The sequence below is a fragment of the Asparagus officinalis genome, chromosome 3 (assembly GCF_001876935.1).
Source record: "Asparagus officinalis chromosome 3, Aspof.V1, whole genome shotgun sequence".
In the NCBI taxonomy this organism is placed as follows: domain Eukaryota; kingdom Viridiplantae; phylum Streptophyta; class Magnoliopsida; order Asparagales; family Asparagaceae; genus Asparagus; species Asparagus officinalis.
Window position 1 is genome coordinate 112,713,243 of NC_033796.1, and position 23,593 is coordinate 112,736,835.

The 23,593-nt window shown below is 49.7% G+C and overlaps 1 protein-coding gene across 1 annotated transcript in view; it reads left to right on the top strand.

The window, feature by feature from the left end:
- LOC109835624 overlaps nt 1-1,263 on the top strand; it is a 7,960-nt gene extending 6,697 nt beyond the window's left edge. The window contains exons 3-5 of the mRNA XM_020403593.1: nt 74-161; nt 259-650; nt 904-1,263. Coding sequence (XP_020259182.1) covers nt 74-161; nt 259-650; nt 904-1,263 — 840 coding nt within the window. The remainder of the gene's footprint in view (nt 1-73; nt 162-258; nt 651-903) is intronic.

The following is a 23,593-nucleotide window of genomic DNA, read 5'->3' on the forward strand; positions in this document are numbered from 1 at the left end:
CATCAGGAGGTAATCTTTGCAACAATACTCTTGATCGCAACGTTGACCTTACACCTTTTGACACTTGTATTAGGCCTATGCAGGTGCGGTTGAGAAAGTGATCTCCATTCCTTCCGACGAAGAGGAGGGGGCTGGAAATGAAGAGGGGTTCATAGGCTCAGGTAAGCGTGGGCCTTAGCATTATTCATTCTTCCTTACCCAACTATCAATAGGGTCCCTTTTGAGGGGCCTCTGTTAACTGTCTTCATGCATTCGTAGCTGATCCTGCCCATGAAGTTGTTGGCAAAGAGGATCCTCCCTCTTGGACGGGTCGCTCGCCTGAGGAGGTGGGCGGATCTGAGGAGGATGACGACGTCTCGGTTCATGAGGCGCTATCAAGTGAGAAAGAGGTTCGGGCTCGTGAAGATGCGCCCAGCCAAATAGGGGGATCTCCCGCTCCTGAGGAAGCTTCTACGGTTATGACCACAGGTACTTCGACCGCGATTTCATCCACGGTGGAGGAGGCTGCCCTCTCTCCCTTGGAGCGCGAGCGAAAAAGGAGTGCGGCGCGATCCGTGGCTGATTTCCAAGACACTCTAGCCGGCTGCATCAAGCTTGCTTTGGAGGAGAGTTGTCCCTTCGAGAGTTTCGAAGAGGATCTCGACTACATCGTGTGCTTCTTAATCAAGAGGCTTGGCCATACGGTGGCGAAGCCCCATCCTCGGCATAGGAGGCTACCCTCTCTCCCTTGGAGCGCTCGCGAAAAAGGAGTGCGGCACGAGCTCTGGCTGATTTCCAAGACACTCTAGCCGACTGCGTCAAGATCGCTTTGGAGGAGAGTTGTCCCTTCGAGCAACAGAACGTGATCGCCGTCTGAACGAGACCATGTCACTAGAGACAAGGTTGTCAGCAGAGTAGGAGCAGGTCAAGGCTGAGGATGAACGAGTGTCCCTCGAGCAACAGAAGGCCGATAACCGCGTTTCTCGCTTGTCTTTGGAGGTAGAGAATCTGAAGCAAGTCATAGCTAAAGCGCAAGCCTCATTGGCCATTCAAGAGAAGGCTCGTGAAGAGGCGGCCAAGGAATTGGAGAGCATTGAATCCCATCGGACACTGACGGCTAATTCCATTGAGGAAAAGGATCGAGCCTATAGGGAGGTCAAAGAGACCGTCCAAGACTTGGCCTCACGCACTGAGGAAGATCTTCGCCAAGAGATCCTGAGGAGGCTAGAGCATCGTCATGCTAGGGAGATTCGTGAGGCGGAACTGCGGTTGAAAGCTTTGTAATTTGCCCCTTTTTGTCTTTGATTGCCAGTTGTACTAGGATTTCTTTCTATGAATGAAATTATCCCTTTGTTTTTTGGCTATTATTACTTCTGTGCATGCTCCATTTCTTCTTTATCATGCGTTAGCTAGAGCGTTAGTTGCGAGGGGCGGTCTTCAGCTATCGGCGAATTTCGGCCGTAAGCTTGTCTCCTCTGCGAGCGGATTTCGTCCGCAGGCGGATTTGGAATTGTCCTCTGCGAGCGGATTTCGTCCGCAGGCGGATTTGGAATTGACTCAAATTCCAGAAGGGTAATCAGTTTCGACCCGCGGGAATCCCAGCGGTGAATTCACCATCAGATAGGCTCCGCTTTCGGTGGGCCACGTATTGGTTTGTGCTTACGTCAGCCGAGAGAACGTGGGCACGTCGCTTCGTATTGAATGCGGCGTAGTGGGGCTCTTCGTCCCTCGCGCCCGATTCGGGCCGTTGTTGAAGATCGTGCTTAAGAAAAACTGTTGGATCTTGGCCGTCCAGGTAAGATCTGATTTGTTCGGCCTTACCCTTCAACTGTTTTAGCCTTGAACGGTCTAATCAAGTATTGAGTAACCGCCTAGGGTTCTTAGGGTATTTAACGCCCTTATCCTCTGTTAAGAGGATCTACAGCCTTTTCATCATCTTCCTCCAGAATAAACCCATATTTTCCCTTCCTCACACCCCTGATGGCGCCGAAGGTGAAGAGGGTTGCTTCTAAGAAAAGGAAAGAACAGTCTTCTTCGGGCGCTGCTGAGGCTGCCACGGCCGAAGGTATCTTTTCGTTCTGACTCTCGCGTGGGTTGAACAAGTATTCTTCCCTTGACTCCTCTCTGTGTTGTTGTTGTGTTTTACAGATCGAGGGGAGGCGCCGGCTGCCGAGGAGCATGCGGCCGAGCCTATCCTGATTTCGGACGACGAATCCGAAGGTCCTGCGACCTCCGCCGCCTTAGACTCTGATCCCCAGCCGGGAGCTGAACCCTGCCTCGAGATTCCGCCTATTATGGCGCTCACTCCGGGCCAAGAACCTGCTCCCTCCGAGTCCTTGTCCTGGCAGGCTCGCATCGAAGAGTTTGAGAGCGCTGTGAGACAGGTGATTTCCCTTGTTGACCTTGGCATGGGTAGCTTTGACAGCTTTAGGCAGTCTCTTCTTGGTCGCATGGCTGATTTGCGGCGATCGGGCGAAAATCGGCTCGCTACCCGTTGCATGCATGAGCTCTGTCTCTTGGAGTCATGCATGATAGGGTTAGAGACCTTGCTTCGGGAAGGTCCGGAAGCCAACATGGGGTCTTGCCTGGCTCATGTCAGGCGTCAGGAAGCCCTGGAGCAGGAGACCCATTCCAGAGAAATAGCGGATTTGGAGTCCGTCGCCAACTTCTGGGTGGGTCAACAACATTTGCTAGAGGAGCAAATTATTGACCTCAATCGCACTATGGCTCGCCTGAGGGCCGAATTGGGACAGGCGGAGGCGAACTTGAAGGGGCTCTAGTCTGACGTTGTAAAGGTCAGTAAGAACGCTGAGGCGGAAACTCGACGCCTGCTAGCCTTGCGCCAGGCAGATGCTGCCGCCAGGTCGAGCCGCGAGGACAGGATTCGGAAGGCTGCTGAAAACAAGGCTCGGGAAGACCACGCGAGCAAGGTGGAGGCGGCCAAAGAAGAGATCTCCACTTTTAGCGTGTTCGACTGAGACTTCTGCCTTATGATTGTGTTAAGACATTTTGTTTATGACTTGTTTGTTTATGAAGTCATAACTTTGTTCAAATGTATTGTCTTAAAAACTGGGTGCATGTTTTGCTTCTTTGAACGTAATGTTACGACTTTCGCTTTTGCAAAAAGACCATAACTTTGTTCAAATGTACTGTCTAGAAGCATCCCATGAGGTTTGTGTTTGCTCATCGTGCGTATACTCTTTTGATATGTCGCTTTCCAGTGTTTTGCTCTGTAATTGCCGACAATCTCGTATCGCAGGCAAAGTCTCTTGCGTGACGACGAGTCCACTGTCAAAGCCAAACTCTATCCTGATGAGTTTACGCTGGTGGCGAAACTAAGGCGATGGCGAGTTCGCTAGGCTGATGAAACTCGACTCCTGATGAGTTCACATTGCTGGCGATACTCAATTGATTGACGAGTTCGTTTGTAGGCGAGATCCGATTGCGGCGAGTTTTGTTTGGAGGTTAAACTCAGCTGCTGGCGAGTTTACACTGCAGGCGAAACCCGTATGATGGTGAGTTTGTGTTGAAAACTAAACTCGATTGATGACGAATTTACGCTGCAGGTGAAACTCGTATGATGACGAGTTTACACTACAGGCGAAACTTGGATGGTGGTGAGTTTGTCTAATCAGTCAGAAATCCAACTGTGGACGAAGCGTGTGCCACGCGTCTGTCTGCGGGCCCAAGTGCTTGCCAGCTAAGACTCTGCGGGCGCAATAATGCTCATTAATGGTGAAGCGACCGAACGCTTCGCCTCTCGTGCTTAATCTGATCGGTCGGTTTGGGTTCCCAAGAGGAATAGCCTTTATTGGCGTTGAGTTCGAAGCGTCGCTGAACACTCGGACCGTTTGATCGCCTGAGGTAACCAATCTCAGCCATTGGGTTTTTTGAATATATATCCATACTCGTCCCTCTTCAGCAGAGTCCTTACTGCTTCGAGAAAAAGAAATCCGCTAGAAGAAGATCTCTGCGGCAAACTTCCCGGCCTCATAGCTTCTGCTTCCGATCACAGCGATTCTGAGGGCGTTGGCTCTTCTGCCACCGTCATCGACGTCGGCACGCCGCCGGCCTCTCCTGCGGGCTCGGTCCGGGGGTCCTCTGCTCCGAATCCCGTGGAAGCCAAGCTATACGCAACGGAGCAGGTTAACGAGGCGACAAATCGCACCCAAGCATTGGAATGCATCCACTCGCACGCGGAATCAAACCAATGTTTAGGTGAATCACCGAGTCATCTAAACAAGAGCGAACTCGGATGAATCACGATCAAATCAACATCAATTCCGGACTCAAATTCAGAAGTTGGTTTACTGCCATATCAGGAACCCGACTCACTGCCATATCTGGAATCAAGTCAACAAGTCGTTGCCAAGTCAATCAACCACACAAGAGAACCAGAACCGGAAACAAAGGACGAAACGGACAAACACCCGGGGACTCGGCCGAAACCGAACCACCCCAGGGTGGCTCGGCCCAAGCCGAGCCACCCTGAGGTGGCTCGGTGGCCGAGCCACCCCAGGGTGGCTCGGCCAAGGCCGAGCCACCCTGAGGTGGCTCGGCCAAAGCCGAGCCACCCCAGGGTGGCTCGGCCAAGGCCGAGCCACCCTGAGGTGGCTCGGCCAAGGCCGAGCCACCCATGGGTGGCTAGGCTCAGAACTGTGCAAATGCACAGTTCTGAGTGCCTATAAATAGGCCTTGTGCTCATTTGTTTCAGAGGTTGGAAATTTTGGAGAGAGGCGAAGCCCTGCTGGATTGAAGACTCAGATCTAAAAAAGATCACAACTTTGAAGGCTTGGAGACTTGGACTTTCAGATCCGGTGCTCGGCGATCACCAACGCCAAATAAGGCAGGAGTTCGAGAGGATTGGATTTGAGATCTACACGATCACACTCCGGATCTAAGCTTGGTTCTTAGATCCCGAGATTCGAGCGGTTGTTTCCTTGGTGAAACAATCCCTCCCGGCTATTATTCCCTTGGTGGAATATTACCCGTCATATCGTGTAGATCCGACCGGATCGAGATCACGCGGTGGTCCACGGCAAATAACCCCGGCGCAGGCAAAGAACCCACCAAAGCGAGCGACCGCAAAACAGGAGCTCGCGATTAGTTCGACAAATAAGGAAAATTGTAATCTTTACTTTGTTTTCTTTGATTTTTCATTGTAACCGGATCTTATAAAAAGACCGGATCTTTGTAACGCATAAAGTTGTTAACTGAGATAGCAATGATATCAACAATGAAGAAAGCTACGATTTTTCCCGCGAACAATCTGGCGACCACAGTGGGAGCCAACAGCTTTACTGCCGAAGCTGTCGCGTCGCAGCCGCGGATCCCGATCCCGGTCGAGGAGGAGGTCGAGTACGAATTCGACCAACAAAAGTTCGAGGAGTATCTGTCATCCTCGTCCGAATCCACCTCCCCTCGCAAGTCCAAGTCTCCAAAGCTCTCTTCCAAGAGAAAACTTCGTTGGTACGAAGAAGTTGAAGCTGCCAACGAAGATCTCGCCCCGTTTGATGCCGAAGCTGCATCGGGTGAGATCTCTCCTTCCAACCAGGTCAGATCTGCTCTGGCCGAATCTTCCGTTGCCGAGGGCGTAGTGACTCTCTCAAAGAGAGCCCGCCAAAGGCAACGTCAGCGCCTTGCGAAACAAATCGCAAAGGCAATGGAATCTGTGGACGGGATCCGTTACAACACGGATCTGAAGAACAGAAGAGGCGAACGACCTCAACAACCAATGAATGGCAACTCCTCCAAGCCACCAACGAACGAATGGATCCGTGTCAAACGGAACCGTTCAACGCTGGAGGATCGCATTCAGAAGCGCCGCGCACTCTCAGCACAAGCACGAGCTCAAGTTCAAGAAGCCCGTAGAAGGTGGCAGAATGGAGTAGCCAAGAAATCACCACTAACTCACAAAATATGGAGGCCAAAGTCCAAAGTGGTGAGTCAGGCCGAGGATCGACCTTTACAGCCTTCAAAACGAGTTCAACCTCCCGAACCATCCCGAGGAAGGAGGTCAATCTTGGAGCGCCTCGGTCCAATTCCCGACGAGCGCAACGAAGTCCATGAACGCTCGGGCCCGATGAAGAGGCTCCGAACTAATCAACATGCTGGGGGTCGACACAACCCTCAACATGACAAAGAGTTTACGGCACCCAAGCGCACTACCTTGCGCATCGAAGTTCGGGAGCCCGCTGAGAATTCATGTCTACAAAGGCGTGTTTCGAGGCGAGTGACTCTCGGAAGTCCAAATAAGGCAGTTTGCTCTCAGAAGGAAACGTTGTCATCCGAGGATGATAACGTTATACCTGGGAAATCATGCCAACACGCGATAGGTTACTCCGATCAAATGGACGAGTTGTACTATCGTGCTGGGGGTACGAACAAAACAAGAAAAAGAAGCCCTCAAGGGCTCGAAACTCAGTGCCCATGTGCCAAGCTCATTCGGGTAGTACTGTCTCAATGCAACTGCATCAAGGGAGTCCCCGAGAGAATTTCAGTGTTCGAAAGGCTCGGCACCGAAACGCCAAAACCAAGGCATAGGCGCTTCCGGCAAAGAAGAACAGTGGTTAAGGATGGAGAATTTCCGAAGGTCACCGCCAACATGACCAGCAAAGAGACATCGACACAGATTGATCTCAAATCGTTTCTGGAAGCGTCCCGGCGTGTAACCCGTCTGCAGTCCGGAGCCATCGCACGAGGAACTTATGGTAGGGTTCGGATAAGATTGCCTTCGGAAGATGAAGAATCGGATTCCTGCTCTGCTGTCGCATCGGACAATACAGTGTCCAGCGAAGGACAACCCCGCGAGTCATTCATGATAGGCGCGGAAGAAATGGCCAAAATGCTTGAAGACGCTTTGGCTAAGCAGAAAGAAAGTTTTAAATTCGAGATGGAGACGGCCATGCAGCAGATGAGAGAGATGCATGAACAGCAAATCCAAGCATTCAGGAACCAACAAGGTGAACCAAGCCACCGTAACCAGGTTGCTCAGGAAAAGGAGCACGCGGATGGGGATGAAGCTCACAATGCCAATAACCCTCCCATCAATGCAGGGGGTGGTAGTGAGGATGCCAACGGGGATACAAGTGAAGACTTGAAGATCAAAAGCCTCGAGAGTAAAATCAATACGTTGCTGTCTGCTCAAGAGGTAAAGAAAACGGGCATTCCTTGTCCATACCCGAGGGAATGGGAATCAATCCCCTATCCGGCGAAGTTTAGTCTAATCAACTTCACGCCGTTCGATGGAAGGGGTTCCCCCACCCAGCATTTGATTTATTTCAAATCGCACCTGGGTGCTATCTCTGGGAACGAGCCTCTGATGGTGCGGTCATTCGTCGGCACTCTTCGCGGAGCTGCCTTCGATTGGTATCGTCGCCTCAAGCCAGGAAGCGTGAACAGCTGGGATGACATGGAGACGAAGTTCCTTGCAAATTTCTTCGACGACGACACCGAGATCTCTATCGGATCGTTGCTCGACGAGAAACAAAAAGACGGGGAGTTAGTCGACACCTTCGTCAAAAGGTTCCGGAACAAGGCGATGAATTGCCGGGACCCGATCACCGAGGAATTCATTCTCCAGACTTGCCACAACAACCTCGCATTGGACGTATTGGAGGCAATGGGGACAGCACCGTCTGACACTTGGAAGGATCTGAAGGTGCGCGGTGAACAAGCCGAACGCTTCCTTAAAAGGAAGAAGGCCGAAAGGAACCAACCGACGGTTAATCTGCTGGACTCAAACTTCGCTTCCCGTGGTAAGGGCAAAGCACCTGCAGCTGCTGGTGGTGCTAATCAAGCGTCACAACAGCAATCCCGAAGGCAGCAGAAGACTTCGGGTCCGAGACTCCAGAGAGAGTATTCCTTCAAGGACGAAGACGTTCCAACCATCTTCGAATCGCTCCTCGAAGGCAACAAGATCAAGCTACCACCTATCACGAATCAGGAGGAAGCTGATAACACTACGGACCCAAAGTACTGTGCATACCACAGAAGGGTTGTTCATCCCACCAAGGATTGCTTTGCTCTCAGGAATAGCATTCAGACCTTGGTCGAAGCCGGCGTTATAACGCTAAGGTAAGCCAAATAAAAACGGCAAAACTCCGACCGGTATAAGAGTATAAACTGCTTCCTGACACTCCAAAGAGTATACGAGTATAAACTGTTTCTCAATCCTCCGACCGGTATAAGAGGTTAAACTACTCCCTGATACTCCAATAGGTATATGAGTCTAAACTGTTTCCCCACTTTTGACGGGAAGTTCCTGGAGAATATTAAGCTAATATTCTTAAGGATAACCCGGTTAGTTAACTGATAATAATGTCCGAACCAGTTCCGCAGAGGAAACTGGGGGTGGACGATTTATGTAACGGGAAGTTCCCAAAACCACAGCAATGTAATGAATAAGGACTCCCATTCAAGTTCTCACTGTGTCTGTGCACTCAACACTCTCTCTGTTAGAGTCTGGACGTAAAGTTCCTGATTGGTCAAACCTTCTTACAGTTAGGACCACAGTCAAAATCCCCTCTCGATTCTCCCAATGAACGAGAGGTCCACAAATCAAGCGATCAAACCTTCCTACAGTTAGGATCGTCTTAAACCTTCCATTCGGTCAAACCTTTCTACAGTTAGGACCAAAACCAAAAACCCCTCTCGATTCCTCCAATGAACGAGAGGTCCACTTTCAAATCGAGTGATCAAACCTTCCTACAGTTAGGGTCACCTCAAACCTCCCACTTGGTCAAACCTTCCTACAGTTAGGACCAAAACCACGATTCATTCTCGATAAACGAGAAATTCATCTTTAGTTCGATAATCAAACCTTCCGACAGTTAGGGTTATCCGAATCTTTTTGATTCTCGGAGTGGAGATCCCACTCTTAGTTTCACCTTTCCGGATTCTGGGGGTGGAGATCCCACCTCGAGTCTCCTTTCCTTCTTTGTTCGGGGAATAGAATATAAAATTCTTCCTTCCCCATACCAATCCTTTTCGAAGAATTCAGGATTCATCCTAGGAAGTTTATCCCGAATCCTAAGCAGGGATAAGTCTGCGCCTAACACGCGCTGCCGGTTTAGTCTTTTTTCTGCACAAAAAGACACCAGAGTTCGATTCTGGGGTATTCTATCCTGAAACCTAAGCAAGGATAAGTCTGCGCCTGACACGCGCTGCCGGTCAGTTCTTAACCGTTTAAAAAGAACACCCGTTCACATATTCAACATTGTGACAGGTTGTTATTAATAACACCAAAATCCATGCCTTACACGCATGGGGAATTTCATCCTGAATCCTAAGAAAGGATATGCCGACGCCTAACACGCGTCGCCGGTTTAGTCTTTCCCCGTAGAAAAAGACACCAGAGTTCGATTCTGGGGTATTTTATCCCGAAGCCTAAGGAGGGATAAGTCAACGTTTAATACACGTTGCTGGGTAGCCTATTCCCATGACAACGGCGAAGTCTATGTATTCAAAGTCATAGCAACAAGTCTTAGAGGATTCAGTCTCTAAGCACAACGTTACATGCGGAACGGATTTAGACAATTCGCATGCTAGCCCGACTCAAACGGTAGTCGGTAAAGGTTAATCAAATCCGTTAAAGGCTTGGGGTTAGCCAAAAATCCTAAAGTCAGCGCCTAACACGCGTCGCCGGGTAGTCTATTCCCGTGAGAAAGACGAAGTCTACGTATTCGAAGTCGTAGCATCAAGTCTAAGGGAGTTCATTCCTTTAGCACAACGTCACATGCGGAACGGACTTAAGACAATCCGCATGTAAGCCCGATTCAAACGGTAATCGGTAAAAGCATGACAAATCCGTTGAGGGCTGAGGATTTGCCAAAAATCCTAAGTCAACGTCTGATACACGTTGCTGTTTAGTCTTTTCACAGGAGAAAGACGAAGTCTACGTATTCAATATCGTAGCACTAAAAGAGTTAACTCTTTTAGCATAACGTCACATGCGGAACGGACTTAAAACAATCCGCATGCTAGCCCGACTCAAACGGTAGTCGGTAAAGGCGCATCAAACCCGTTGATGGCTGAGGATTTGCCAAAAATCCTATAAATATGCGAGTCATTGACGCATCAACTTTATGAGTTGGTCTCGTGACTCGAGCATCCAACGACCTTGGGATAAGATCCATGCTCCAATTCCTTAAGAGCTTAAACCGTGTGTACTCCAGCAGACGTACGAGTATAAACTGTGTCAAATGCCGAACAGTGCATCATAATGAAGCCTGGACGCCGGACAACGCGTCGCAATGAAGCTCAAACGCCAGACAACGCGTTATAGATGAAGATTCAACGCAGTCAATCGATGATAAGTTCTGTGTTGAAGCAGCAAACTCGAGCCAAAAAGTCAAGAAATCAAGAATCGACTTCAAGTTCAAATTCCAACAACGGTCAGACAATAAATGCAGCACCGGAACCCCTACAGGCATTCTACAAAGCACTGAATAGCCTGAAGGAATTGAAGGAATCCAGAACAGAAGTCATTCCAGAGTCCCGTTACACCGACTGAAGGTTGGGACAATCACATCCAAAGTATTCCAGACTCTTCTATAAAAGAATGAGACTGAAATACTTTGGAGGGGGTATCTGTAGGCGTATAAAATTGCCTATAGGTCCCTTAGCACAGCTCGACGCCGATTTAACAAACGGACCACCGGGCGACGTATCCAAACAAGACCGTTAGCTCGCCAACGCTGAAGCCAAGCTATACGCAACGGAGCAGGTTAACGAGGCGACAAATCGCACCCAAGCATTGGAATGCATCCACTCGCACGCGGAATCAAACCAATGTTTAGGTGAATCACCGAGTCATCTAAACAAGAGCGAACTCGGATGAATCACGATCAAATCAACATCAATTCCGGACTCAAATTCAGAAGTTGGTTTACTGCCATATCAGGAACCCGACTCACTGCCATATCTGGAATCAAGTCAACAAGTCGTTGCCAAGTCAATCAACCACACAAGAGAACCAGAACCGGAAACAAAGGACGAAACGGACAAACACCCGGGGACTCGGCCGAAACCGAACCACCCCAGGGTGGCTCGGCCCAAGCCGAGCCACCCTGAGGTGGCTCGGTGGCCGAGCCACCCCAGGGTGGCTCGGCCAAGGCCGAGCCACCCTGAGGTGGCTCGGCCAAAGCCGAGCCACCCCAGGGTGGCTCGGCCAAGGCCGAGCCACCCTGAGGTGGCTCGGCCAAGGCCGAGCCACCCATGGGTGGCTAGGCTCAGAACTGTGCAAATGCACAGTTCTGAGTGCCTATAAATAGGCCTTGTGCTCATTTGTTTCAGAGGTTGGAAATTTTGGAGAGAGGCGAAGCCCTGCTGGATTGAAGACTCAGATCTAAAAAAGATCACAACTTTGAAGGCTTGGAGACTTGGACTTTCAGATCCGGTGCTCGGCGATCACCAACGCCAAATAAGGCAGGAGTTCGAGAGGATTGGATTTGAGATCTACACGATCACACTCCGGATCTAAGCTTGGTTCTTAGATCCCGAGATTCGAGCGGTTGTTTCCTTGGTGAAACAATCCCTCCCGGCTATTATTCCCTTGGTGGAATATTACCCGTCATATCGTGTAGATCCGACCGGATCGAGATCACGCGGTGGTCCACGGCAAATAACCCCGGCGCAGGCAAAGAACCCACCAAAGCGAGCGACCGCAAAACAGGAGCTCGCGATTAGTTCGACAAATAAGGAAAATTGTAATCTTTACTTTGTTTTCTTTGATTTTTCATTGTAACCGGATCTTATAAAAAGACCGGATCTTTGTAACGCATAAAGTTGTTAACTGAGATAGCAATGATATCAACAATGAAGAAAGCTACGATTTTTCCCGCGAACAATCTGGCGACCACAGTGGGAGCCAACAGCTTTACTGCCGAAGCTGTCGCGTCGCAGCCGCGGATCCCGATCCCGGTCGAGGAGGAGGTCGAGTACGAATTCGACCAACAAAAGTTCGAGGAGTATCTGTCATCCTCGTCCGAATCCACCTCCCCTCGCAAGTCCAAGTCTCCAAAGCTCTCTTCCAAGAGAAAACTTCGTTGGTACGAAGAAGTTGAAGCTGCCAACGAAGATCTCGCCCCGTTTGATGCCGAAGCTGCATCGGGTGAGATCTCTCCTTCCAACCAGGTCAGATCTGCTCTGGCCGAATCTTCCGTTGCCGAGGGCGTAGTGACTCTCTCAAAGAGAGCCCGCCAAAGGCAACGTCAGCGCCTTGCGAAACAAATCGCAAAGGCAATGGAATCTGTGGACGGGATCCGTTACAACACGGATCTGAAGAACAGAAGAGGCGAACGACCTCAACAACCAATGAATGGCAACTCCTCCAAGCCACCAACGAACGAATGGATCCGTGTCAAACGGAACCGTTCAACGCTGGAGGATCGCATTCAGAAGCGCCGCGCACTCTCAGCACAAGCACGAGCTCAAGTTCAAGAAGCCCGTAGAAGGTGGCAGAATGGAGTAGCCAAGAAATCACCACTAACTCACAAAATATGGAGGCCAAAGTCCAAAGTGGTGAGTCAGGCCGAGGATCGACCTTTACAGCCTTCAAAACGAGTTCAACCTCCCGAACCATCCCGAGGAAGGAGGTCAATCTTGGAGCGCCTCGGTCCAATTCCCGACGAGCGCAACGAAGTCCATGAACGCTCGGGCCCGATGAAGAGGCTCCGAACTAATCAACATGCTGGGGGTCGACACAACCCTCAACATGACAAAGAGTTTACGGCACCCAAGCGCACTACCTTGCGCATCGAAGTTCGGGAGCCCGCTGAGAATTCATGTCTACAAAGGCGTGTTTCGAGGCGAGTGACTCTCGGAAGTCCAAATAAGGCAGTTTGCTCTCAGAAGGAAACGTTGTCATCCGAGGATGATAACGTTATACCTGGGAAATCATGCCAACACGCGATAGGTTACTCCGATCAAATGGACGAGTTGTACTATCGTGCTGGGGGTACGAACAAAACAAGAAAAAGAAGCCCTCAAGGGCTCGAAACTCAGTGCCCATGTGCCAAGCTCATTCGGGTAGTACTGTCTCAATGCAACTGCATCAAGGGAGTCCCCGAGAGAATTTCAGTGTTCGAAAGGCTCGGCACCGAAACGCCAAAACCAAGGCATAGGCGCTTCCGGCAAAGAAGAACAGTGGTTAAGGATGGAGAATTTCCGAAGGTCACCGCCAACATGACCAGCAAAGAGACATCGACACAGATTGATCTCAAATCGTTTCTGGAAGCGTCCCGGCGTGTAACCCGTCTGCAGTCCGGAGCCATCGCACGAGGAACTTATGGTAGGGTTCGGATAAGATTGCCTTCGGAAGATGAAGAATCGGATTCCTGCTCTGCTGTCGCATCGGACAATACAGTGTCCAGCGAAGGACAACCCCGCGAGTCATTCATGATAGGCGCGGAAGAAATGGCCAAAATGCTTGAAGACGCTTTGGCTAAGCAGAAAGAAAGTTTTAAATTCGAGATGGAGACGGCCATGCAGCAGATGAGAGAGATGCATGAACAGCAAATCCAAGCATTCAGGAACCAACAAGGTGAACCAAGCCACCGTAACCAGGTTGCTCAGGAAAAGGAGCACGCGGATGGGGATGAAGCTCACAATGCCAATAACCCTCCCATCAATGCAGGGGGTGGTAGTGAGGATGCCAACGGGGATACAAGTGAAGACTTGAAGATCAAAAGCCTCGAGAGTAAAATCAATACGTTGCTGTCTGCTCAAGAGGTAAAGAAAACGGGCATTCCTTGTCCATACCCGAGGGAATGGGAATCAATCCCCTATCCGGCGAAGTTTAGTCTAATCAACTTCACGCCGTTCGATGGAAGGGGTTCCCCCACCCAGCATTTGATTTATTTCAAATCGCACCTGGGTGCTATCTCTGGGAACGAGCCTCTGATGGTGCGGTCATTCGTCGGCACTCTTCGCGGAGCTGCCTTCGATTGGTATCGTCGCCTCAAGCCAGGAAGCGTGAACAGCTGGGATGACATGGAGACGAAGTTCCTTGCAAATTTCTTCGACGACGACACCGAGATCTCTATCGGATCGTTGCTCGACGAGAAACAAAAAGACGGGGAGTTAGTCGACACCTTCGTCAAAAGGTTCCGGAACAAGGCGATGAATTGCCGGGACCCGATCACCGAGGAATTCATTCTCCAGACTTGCCACAACAACCTCGCATTGGACGTATTGGAGGCAATGGGGACAGCACCGTCTGACACTTGGAAGGATCTGAAGGTGCGCGGTGAACAAGCCGAACGCTTCCTTAAAAGGAAGAAGGCCGAAAGGAACCAACCGACGGTTAATCTGCTGGACTCAAACTTCGCTTCCCGTGGTAAGGGCAAAGCACCTGCAGCTGCTGGTGGTGCTAATCAAGCGTCACAACAGCAATCCCGAAGGCAGCAGAAGACTTCGGGTCCGAGACTCCAGAGAGAGTATTCCTTCAAGGACGAAGACGTTCCAACCATCTTCGAATCGCTCCTCGAAGGCAACAAGATCAAGCTACCACCTATCACGAATCAGGAGGAAGCTGATAACACTACGGACCCAAAGTACTGTGCATACCACAGAAGGGTTGTTCATCCCACCAAGGATTGCTTTGCTCTCAGGAATAGCATTCAGACCTTGGTCGAAGCCGGCGTTATAACGCTAAGGTAAGCCAAATAAAAACGGCAAAACTCCGACCGGTATAAGAGTATAAACTGCTTCCTGACACTCCAAAGAGTATACGAGTATAAACTGTTTCTCAATCCTCCGACCGGTATAAGAGGTTAAACTACTCCCTGATACTCCAATAGGTATATGAGTCTAAACTGTTTCCCCACTTTTGACGGGAAGTTCCTGGAGAATATTAAGCTAATATTCTTAAGGATAACCCGGTTAGTTAACTGATAATAATGTCCGAACCAGTTCCGCAGAGGAAACTGGGGGTGGACGATTTATGTAACGGGAAGTTCCCAAAACCACAGCAATGTAATGAATAAGGACTCCCATTCAAGTTCTCACTGTGTCTGTGCACTCAACACTCTCTCTGTTAGAGTCTGGACGTAAAGTTCCTGATTGGTCAAACCTTCTTACAGTTAGGACCACAGTCAAAATCCCCTCTCGATTCTCCCAATGAACGAGAGGTCCACAAATCAAGCGATCAAACCTTCCTACAGTTAGGATCGTCTTAAACCTTCCATTCGGTCAAACCTTTCTACAGTTAGGACCAAAACCAAAAACCCCTCTCGATTCCTCCAATGAACGAGAGGTCCACTTTCAAATCGAGTGATCAAACCTTCCTACAGTTAGGGTCACCTCAAACCTCCCACTTGGTCAAACCTTCCTACAGTTAGGACCAAAACCACGATTCATTCTCGATAAACGAGAAATTCATCTTTAGTTCGATAATCAAACCTTCCGACAGTTAGGGTTATCCGAATCTTTTTGATTCTCGGAGTGGAGATCCCACTCTTAGTTTCACCTTTCCGGATTCTGGGGGTGGAGATCCCACCTCGAGTCTCCTTTCCTTCTTTGTTCGGGGAATAGAATATAAAATTCTTCCTTCCCCATACCAATCCTTTTCGAAGAATTCAGGATTCATCCTAGGAAGTTTATCCCGAATCCTAAGCAGGGATAAGTCTGCGCCTAACACGCGCTGCCGGTTTAGTCTTTTTTCTGCACAAAAAGACACCAGAGTTCGATTCTGGGGTATTCTATCCTGAAACCTAAGCAAGGATAAGTCTGCGCCTGACACGCGCTGCCGGTCAGTTCTTAACCGTTTAAAAAGAACACCCGTTCACATATTCAACATTGTGACAGGTTGTTATTAATAACACCAAAATCCATGCCTTACACGCATGGGGAATTTCATCCTGAATCCTAAGAAAGGATATGCCGACGCCTAACACGCGTCGCCGGTTTAGTCTTTCCCCGTAGAAAAAGACACCAGAGTTCGATTCTGGGGTATTTTATCCCGAAGCCTAAGGAGGGATAAGTCAACGTTTAATACACGTTGCTGGGTAGCCTATTCCCATGACAACGGCGAAGTCTATGTATTCAAAGTCATAGCAACAAGTCTTAGAGGATTCAGTCTCTAAGCACAACGTTACATGCGGAACGGATTTAGACAATTCGCATGCTAGCCCGACTCAAACGGTAGTCGGTAAAGGTTAATCAAATCCGTTAAAGGCTTGGGGTTAGCCAAAAATCCTAAAGTCAGCGCCTAACACGCGTCGCCGGGTAGTCTATTCCCGTGAGAAAGACGAAGTCTACGTATTCGAAGTCGTAGCATCAAGTCTAAGGGAGTTCATTCCTTTAGCACAACGTCACATGCGGAACGGACTTAAGACAATCCGCATGTAAGCCCGATTCAAACGGTAATCGGTAAAAGCATGACAAATCCGTTGAGGGCTGAGGATTTGCCAAAAATCCTAAGTCAACGTCTGATACACGTTGCTGTTTAGTCTTTTCACAGGAGAAAGACGAAGTCTACGTATTCAATATCGTAGCACTAAAAGAGTTAACTCTTTTAGCATAACGTCACATGCGGAACGGACTTAAAACAATCCGCATGCTAGCCCGACTCAAACGGTAGTCGGTAAAGGCGCATCAAACCCGTTGATGGCTGAGGATTTGCCAAAAATCCTATAAATATGCGAGTCATTGACGCATCAACTTTATGAGTTGGTCTCGTGACTCGAGCATCCAACGACCTTGGGATAAGATCCATGCTCCAATTCCTTAAGAGCTTAAACCGTGTGTACTCCAGCAGACGTACGAGTATAAACTGTGTCAAATGCCGAACAGTGCATCATAATGAAGCCTGGACGCCGGACAACGCGTCGCAATGAAGCTCAAACGCCAGACAACGCGTTATAGATGAAGATTCAACGCAGTCAATCGATGATAAGTTCTGTGTTGAAGCAGCAAACTCGAGCCAAAAAGTCAAGAAATCAAGAATCGACTTCAAGTTCAAATTCCAACAACGGTCAGACAATAAATGCAGCACCGGAACCCCTACAGGCATTCTACAAAGCACTGAATAGCCTGAAGGAATTGAAGGAATCCAGAACAGAAGTCATTCCAGAGTCCCGTTACACCGACTGAAGGTTGGGGCAATCACATCCAAAGTATTCCAGACTCTTCTATAAAAGAATGAGACTGAAATACTTTGGAGGGGGTATCTGTAGGCGTATAAAATTGCCTATAGGTCCCTTAGCACAGCTCGACGCCGATTTAACAAACGGACCACCGGGCGACGTATCCAAACAAGACCGTTAGCTCGCCAACGCTGAAGCCAAGCTATACGCAACGGAGCAGGTTAACGAGGCGACAAATCGCACCCAAGCATTGGAATGCATCCACTCGCACGCGGAATCAAACCAATGTTTAGGTGAATCACCGAGTCATCTAAACAAGAGCGAACTCGGATGAATCACGATCAAATCAACATCAATTCCGGACTCAAATTCAGAAGTTGATTTACTGCCATATCAGGAACCCGACTCACTGCCAAATCTGGAATCAAGTCAAAGAGTCGTTGCCAAGTCAATCAACCACACAAGAGAACCAGAACCGGAAACAAAGGACGAAACGGACAAACACCCGGGGACTCGGCCGAAACCGAACCACCCCAGGGTGGCTCGGCCAAAGCCGAGCCACCCCAGGGTGGCTCGGCCAAGGCCGAGCCACCCTGAGGTGGCTCGGCCAAAGCCGAGCCACCCCAGGGTGGCTCGGCCAAGGCCGAGCCACCCTGAGGTGGCTCGGCCAAAGCCGAGCCACCCCAGGGTGGCTCGGCCAAGGCCGAGCCACCCTGAGGTGGCTCGGCCAAAGCCGAGCCACCCCAGGGTGGCTCGGCCAAGGCCGAGCCACCCTGAGGTGGCTCGGCCAAGGCCGAGCCACCCATGGGTGGCTAGGCTCAGAACTGTGCAAATGCACAGTTCTGAGTGCCTATAAATAGGCCTTGTGCTCATTTGTTTCAGAGGTTGGAAATTTTGGAGAGAGGCGAAGCCCTGCTGGATTGAAGACTCAGATCTAAAAAAGATCACAACTTTGAAGGCTTGGAGACTTGGACTTTCAGATCCGGTGCTCGGCGATCACCAACGCCAAATAAGGCAGGAGTTCGAGAGGATTGGATTTGAGATCTACACGATCACACTCCGGATCTAAGCTTGGTTCTTAGATCCCGAGATTCGAGCGGTTGTTTCCTTGGTGAAACAATCCCTCCCGGCTATTATTCCCTTGGTGGAATATTACCCGTCATATCGTGTAGATCCGACCGGATCGAGATCACGCGGTGGTCCACGGCAAATAACCCCGGCGCAGGCAAAGAACCCACCAAAGCGAGCGACCGCAAAACAGGAGCTCGCGATTAGTTCGACAAATAGAAAAAATTGTAATCTTTACTTTGTTTTCTTTGATTTTTCATTGTAACCGGATCTTATAAAAAGACCGGATCTTTGTAACGCATAAAGTTGTTAACTGAGATAGCAATGATATCAACAATGAAGAAAGCTACGATTTTTCCCGCGAACAGAGGTCTGAGATGTGGCCGCCGCCGAATGAACCTCATCTTCACCGCAGGAGGGAGGGACCAGGGTGGAGTAATCAAACCCAATACTTGCCCCCCTGCGACTATGCGTTCGCTGGAATATGCCGTCCTGCCGGCATTAAGCGAACCGAGTGTTAGGTCTCAGGACGGAGTCCGAGTCTGGCGAGTCGGAGAGTACCGCCTTCCCCTTATCCGTCATGTTAACTATGGCGGATGCGAGCTCTAGGTCGTCGGCAGCGCGTCCTTTTTGGTGACGACGCCTTCGACGAGAGGGCCTTGGTCAAGAGGACTGTTGAGAAAGTCTCTCGAACACCGAAGGTTTTGCCGTCCCGATGCATTGGCAGTCGGCGAGGACCGTGTGGATGAGTCTCTCGCAGTGGCACTGAGGATTCGCCTTATGTATAGTGCGTTTACGAGTTAAGTATTCCCTGAGGTCTTCTGTGGGCGGTTGGTGACAACCCCCAGCTTCAGAAGAGTAGCTCGGGTGAGCGTACGAGAGATTTTTGGACGTGCTCTCGGGTGCGCGTTGGGTGGAATGCTTTGGTGCTGGAGTTGGGCGATCTCGCCTTGACTGGCGAGTCTTCGCGTTTGAGCGAACTCCAGTGCGTAGGCGGGTTTCAACCCTTCGTTTGGACGAGCGGGTTTGCGAGGAGTCGCCTACCTCTCTACCTTTACGTTTATCCGCCAAATGGTTATGGCGAGGCTCGCCAGCCTTCGAGGATTCGCCTACTCGGGTAGGCTCGCTCGCTCGAGGAGATCTATTCGCATCAGGGATGTGACCTGAGAAGCGAAGTCCTCCTGGGCGGGCGGCTCTGCCTTCCTCGGTCGGCGCTCCTGATTTGGAGGGCCTTCCGAGGTCGGGCAGTTTGCCTTCTCGTCTAGCATTTCTCGGGCCTGTATAATGATTCAGGCCATTATGAGAAACGGAGGTTTGGACCTCCTGTCTGACGAGCATTTGCCGCCGCTGTTGGTTAACTCTCCCAACGAGGAGAGCATCACCGCGGGCAGTGGCAGTGCAATTTGTGCCGGAGTGAGCCGGCATTTCCTTTGGGATAGGTGTCTGTGGGGATCGCTTGGCGACCCATTTGGCAGACCCTTGCCCCTTGCGCTCGATCTCCGGTTTGGCCTTGATCGATTGCGTAGGAGTGGGTTCCTCCGATGAGACCCGGGTGGAACCCGCAGGTGCAGAGGCTTTGACCGTTTGAGGTCGGCCTCGGCGCACGACTCTGTGGCATTTGCGGGACGCATTGCCACCAGAGGAGGAGGAAGACAAGTACTCTTCGTACTTGGCCTGGTCGAACTTAATTTCTAGGGACTCCACGGTCGTCCCGACAGTAACTTCGTCAAATTAAGCCACCACCATTTCGTTCGATAAAACAGCTTCTCCCACTATGGTCGCCATCTTCTGTAGGGTGTAAATTTGATTTCCCGAGAATAGGGAGTTTCGTTTGTATTGATAAGAAAGCTTATTACAAACTAATAATCAAATGTTTACAACAGAAGCAGAGGGAATGCCCTCTTTGTTTTGTGTGGGGACTTTAGGTGGCTATAGGACGCTTCGCTCGATGCTCGTGTCGAGTCTGCTTCCCTTGGACCGTTCGATCGAAGTTGCTAGAGAGCTTCAGTACACAGTAGAAGCTCGAGTCGAAAGAGTTCGGGTCTGCTTAGTTCGCCGGCGATCGGAGCTCGGAACTAGGCAGTGGTGCTGTAACACAAAGATTATGCGAACAGCTTGGTCTTAACTACTTTTCTCCAAGTTTTTCGACCTCTCTCAAAGTTTGCTGGAAGAGGCTTTTAAATGGAAGAAGGACAGCTTGACTACTTCTTGAATTATGGGATGTGACCATACGTTGTTCGGAGACATCCTGCTGTTCATTCGTACCGCTAGTGGTCATTCGAAGAGCTGGGCTCTGCATCACGTTACGTAGGAGTGGGAAAGCCCTTCCTCGTATGCGTGACAACGGCTGTCAGATACTTGCGTGGATCTGACCAACCAACGAGCGCCGGCGGCTCTCGCCCCTCACTTGGACAACTGAGGTGAGCCGCATTTATGAGGGTGCAGGCTGCTTTGACACCTGTCTGCTCACTCGTACTGTAGGCGGCTATTCGGCGGGCCTGGAGTACCGTGTCCTCTCTCTTCAGGCCCAGAGAGGCGGGAAAGCACGTTCCTGGCACTCGAGTGGGTTTGGACAGTTTGTCGAATGCTGGCGGATCCGTCTCCTGACTCAGACAGCCGAGGTGAGTCACATTTATGACTGTTCAGGTCGACTCGACACCTGTCCAGTCCTTCGTACTGTGCGTGCTGTGAGTGGCCGCTTGACGGTCTTGGAGTACTGTGCCCTCTCCCTTTGGGCAGAGAGAGATGGGAAGGCCCATCTCAGCACGTGGGGTAGCGGATATCCAGCTGTACTGGCGGCCTTGAGGTTTGCAGGCGGATTCGACTTCGGACTCGGGCAGGCGAGTTGCGTGGAAGGTGAATTTCCGCTATTCTAATTGATCTCAACTCGTGCAGGCGAGCCGATCATTCAGGCGAATCTGGAACCGAGCACATTTGACGACCATGCGGCTCAGGCAGGCGACTTCTTGCGGGCGAATTTCCCGTAGGCTATCAGAGGTATTTTTTTACCGTCTACAGTCGCCAAGGAAAATGTTTGAAGAAACCACACCCATCCCCGAGCCCCAAGTATAAAGAACTATTGGGGAGTTGGAGATCGAAGAAAGGGAGGGAGGTTTCTGGCCTTTCCCTCACTGGATCTCAGAAATAGACTCCCATGATTGGGAGAAAAACAAGGCAATGCTAGCAGGAGTTCTTCTAGGCCCTTGCTCGCCTATGAAAGAGCTCTCCGAGGGCGCAAGTTCATCCCGTCCACATATCTCGACAATGAGACTTCTATACTGGGATCTCTCTCGGTACTAATTACGGTCGTACAACAATTTTCTCTTTCTAAGGACGATGGTGTCTTGAAGAGGATGCCCAGCTTCAGCTTGCATCTGGCTCTCAAGGCTCATTTAGTCTGAGGCGCGCTGGTGGAGCAGGAATTGTATGAGTGACTCAAGCACATGCATGATGCTCCATAGAGATGGCTATCGAAGATAGCAAAGGAGAAGGCGACTAAGGAGGAGGCAGAGAAGAGGGTCTGCGCCTTGGAGGCTGAGCTGAATAATATTGAAGTTCGTTGGCGTCAAGAAGTAAACGCTAGAGACAGAATCCTCGAAGGGCTTTGGTCTCTGAGTGATAAACAAACGTCAACAATTGGAGACTTAAAGGGAGAAGCAGCTCATCAACAGAGGGAGATCAATCGCCTCTAGCAAGAGGTCAAGGAGCAAGATGATCAACTGGTCATTCTAGCCAAAGAGTTTGAATCCGAAAGGGGCCTGAAGATGGCTGCTGAGGAAGAAGTTCGATCGAGTTGCCTCTCAATCGAACAACTAAGGCGTGATCTTGAGAAAGAGTAGTCGAATTGTCAAGCGTCTGTCACCATGGTGAAGGACCTAAAGGACAAACTAGCTCGCTTCGAGTCACATGAATACAGGGATAAAATAGTTGAGGATTGGCGCCAAAGTTCAATAGGGAAAGTCGAGGTGGCCTTAGCATGTAAAGCTGGGGTTGATTACTTCGCCTCCTTGGTGCCATCTAGCTCACATCCTTCTCTTGATTGCTATTATCCTCCCCCAGTCTCCTGTTGTCTCGATCTTTTAAAAGAGTTTGAGGTGAGGGGAGGTGGACTGAACTTAATCTCGGGGAATGATGATGAATCTCTGGATGGTGCAAAGGAGGAATCTGCGGCTATCCAGAAAGCTGCTGCTCCACCCCAAGAAGCTTCCGCGGGTGGAGATAATTAAGAACTTGTGGTACTCTTTCTTTGTCTCTCTTTTTTTTAGCCTCATCAGGCTTTTATAAAATGTAATAGGAATTTTCCTTGAATGAGAATCAACTTTCCTTTGTTCCTTGAATTGGCTTGTTACTGGTGTTTTAGTATGATTATAAACAACCAGTGTAGATATAATTCTAAAATGCTTAGAACTCAATCAATATCAATGCTTGTAGATTTTCTAAAAGTATGTGATTTTTACTTTAGAGTCAAGTGCCTAGGCTCGAGAGAGTCGACTAGGGCTTTCCTTCCCCTACGACTGTGGGAGTCGGCCAAAGGGTTGTGCCTTGGGTTTAATCCTAATAAGATACAACAGACTTGAAATTTGACTCGGAAGTCGAACGCCTAGGCTCGAGGGAGTCGACTAGGTCTTTCCTTTTCTTAAGACCGAGAGACGACTATGGGAGTCGGCCAAAGGGTTGTGCCTTGGGTTTAATCCTGATAAGGTACCAAAGACTTGAATATAGCATTTCCTAATTATAACAGGAATGCATATTTTTGACTAAAGCCTTCTTATTAAACATATTATTTAACACATGCTTTCTTCAAAAGAAATTTATAGAGTTTTAAGAAAAATTAAACTTTGAAGTTCAAGGAAAATACTGTCATAAGTGTTCGATATTCCATGGGTGGTGAAGGATTCTTCCATCTTGGGCCTTTAGCCGATAGGTACCCACTCTAAGCTCTGCCAGAACGATGTAGGGACCTTCCCAATTAGGAGCTAGTTTGCCTTGCCGGGTGTCTTTGTCAAAGATGGCCTTACGAAGGACAAGGTCCCCAGCATTGAATCTTCTTGGACGAATCTTACTATTGTAGTGGCGGGCGATTTGTTGTTGATTGATGACCTGAGTTCGGAGTGCTTTCTCTCTGGTTTCTTCTAAGAGGTCGAGGTTAACTCGAAGGCCTACCGAGTTTAAGTCTTCATCAAAGTGCCGCAGTCGAATGGTCGGCATACCTACTTTGACTGGAGTAACTGCTTCAGCCCCATATGCTAGCTTAAAGGGAGTCTCCCCTATTGAATTATTATAGGTTGTGCGGTATGACCATAAGATACTCGGTAACTCCTCCACCCATCGTCCTAGGATGGTATCCACCTTCTTCTTTAATGCTTGAAGAATGCATTTGTTGGCAGCTTCTACCAATCCATTTGGTTTTGGGTGAGCTACTGAGGCGAACTTGAGGTGAATGATGTATTCTTCACAAA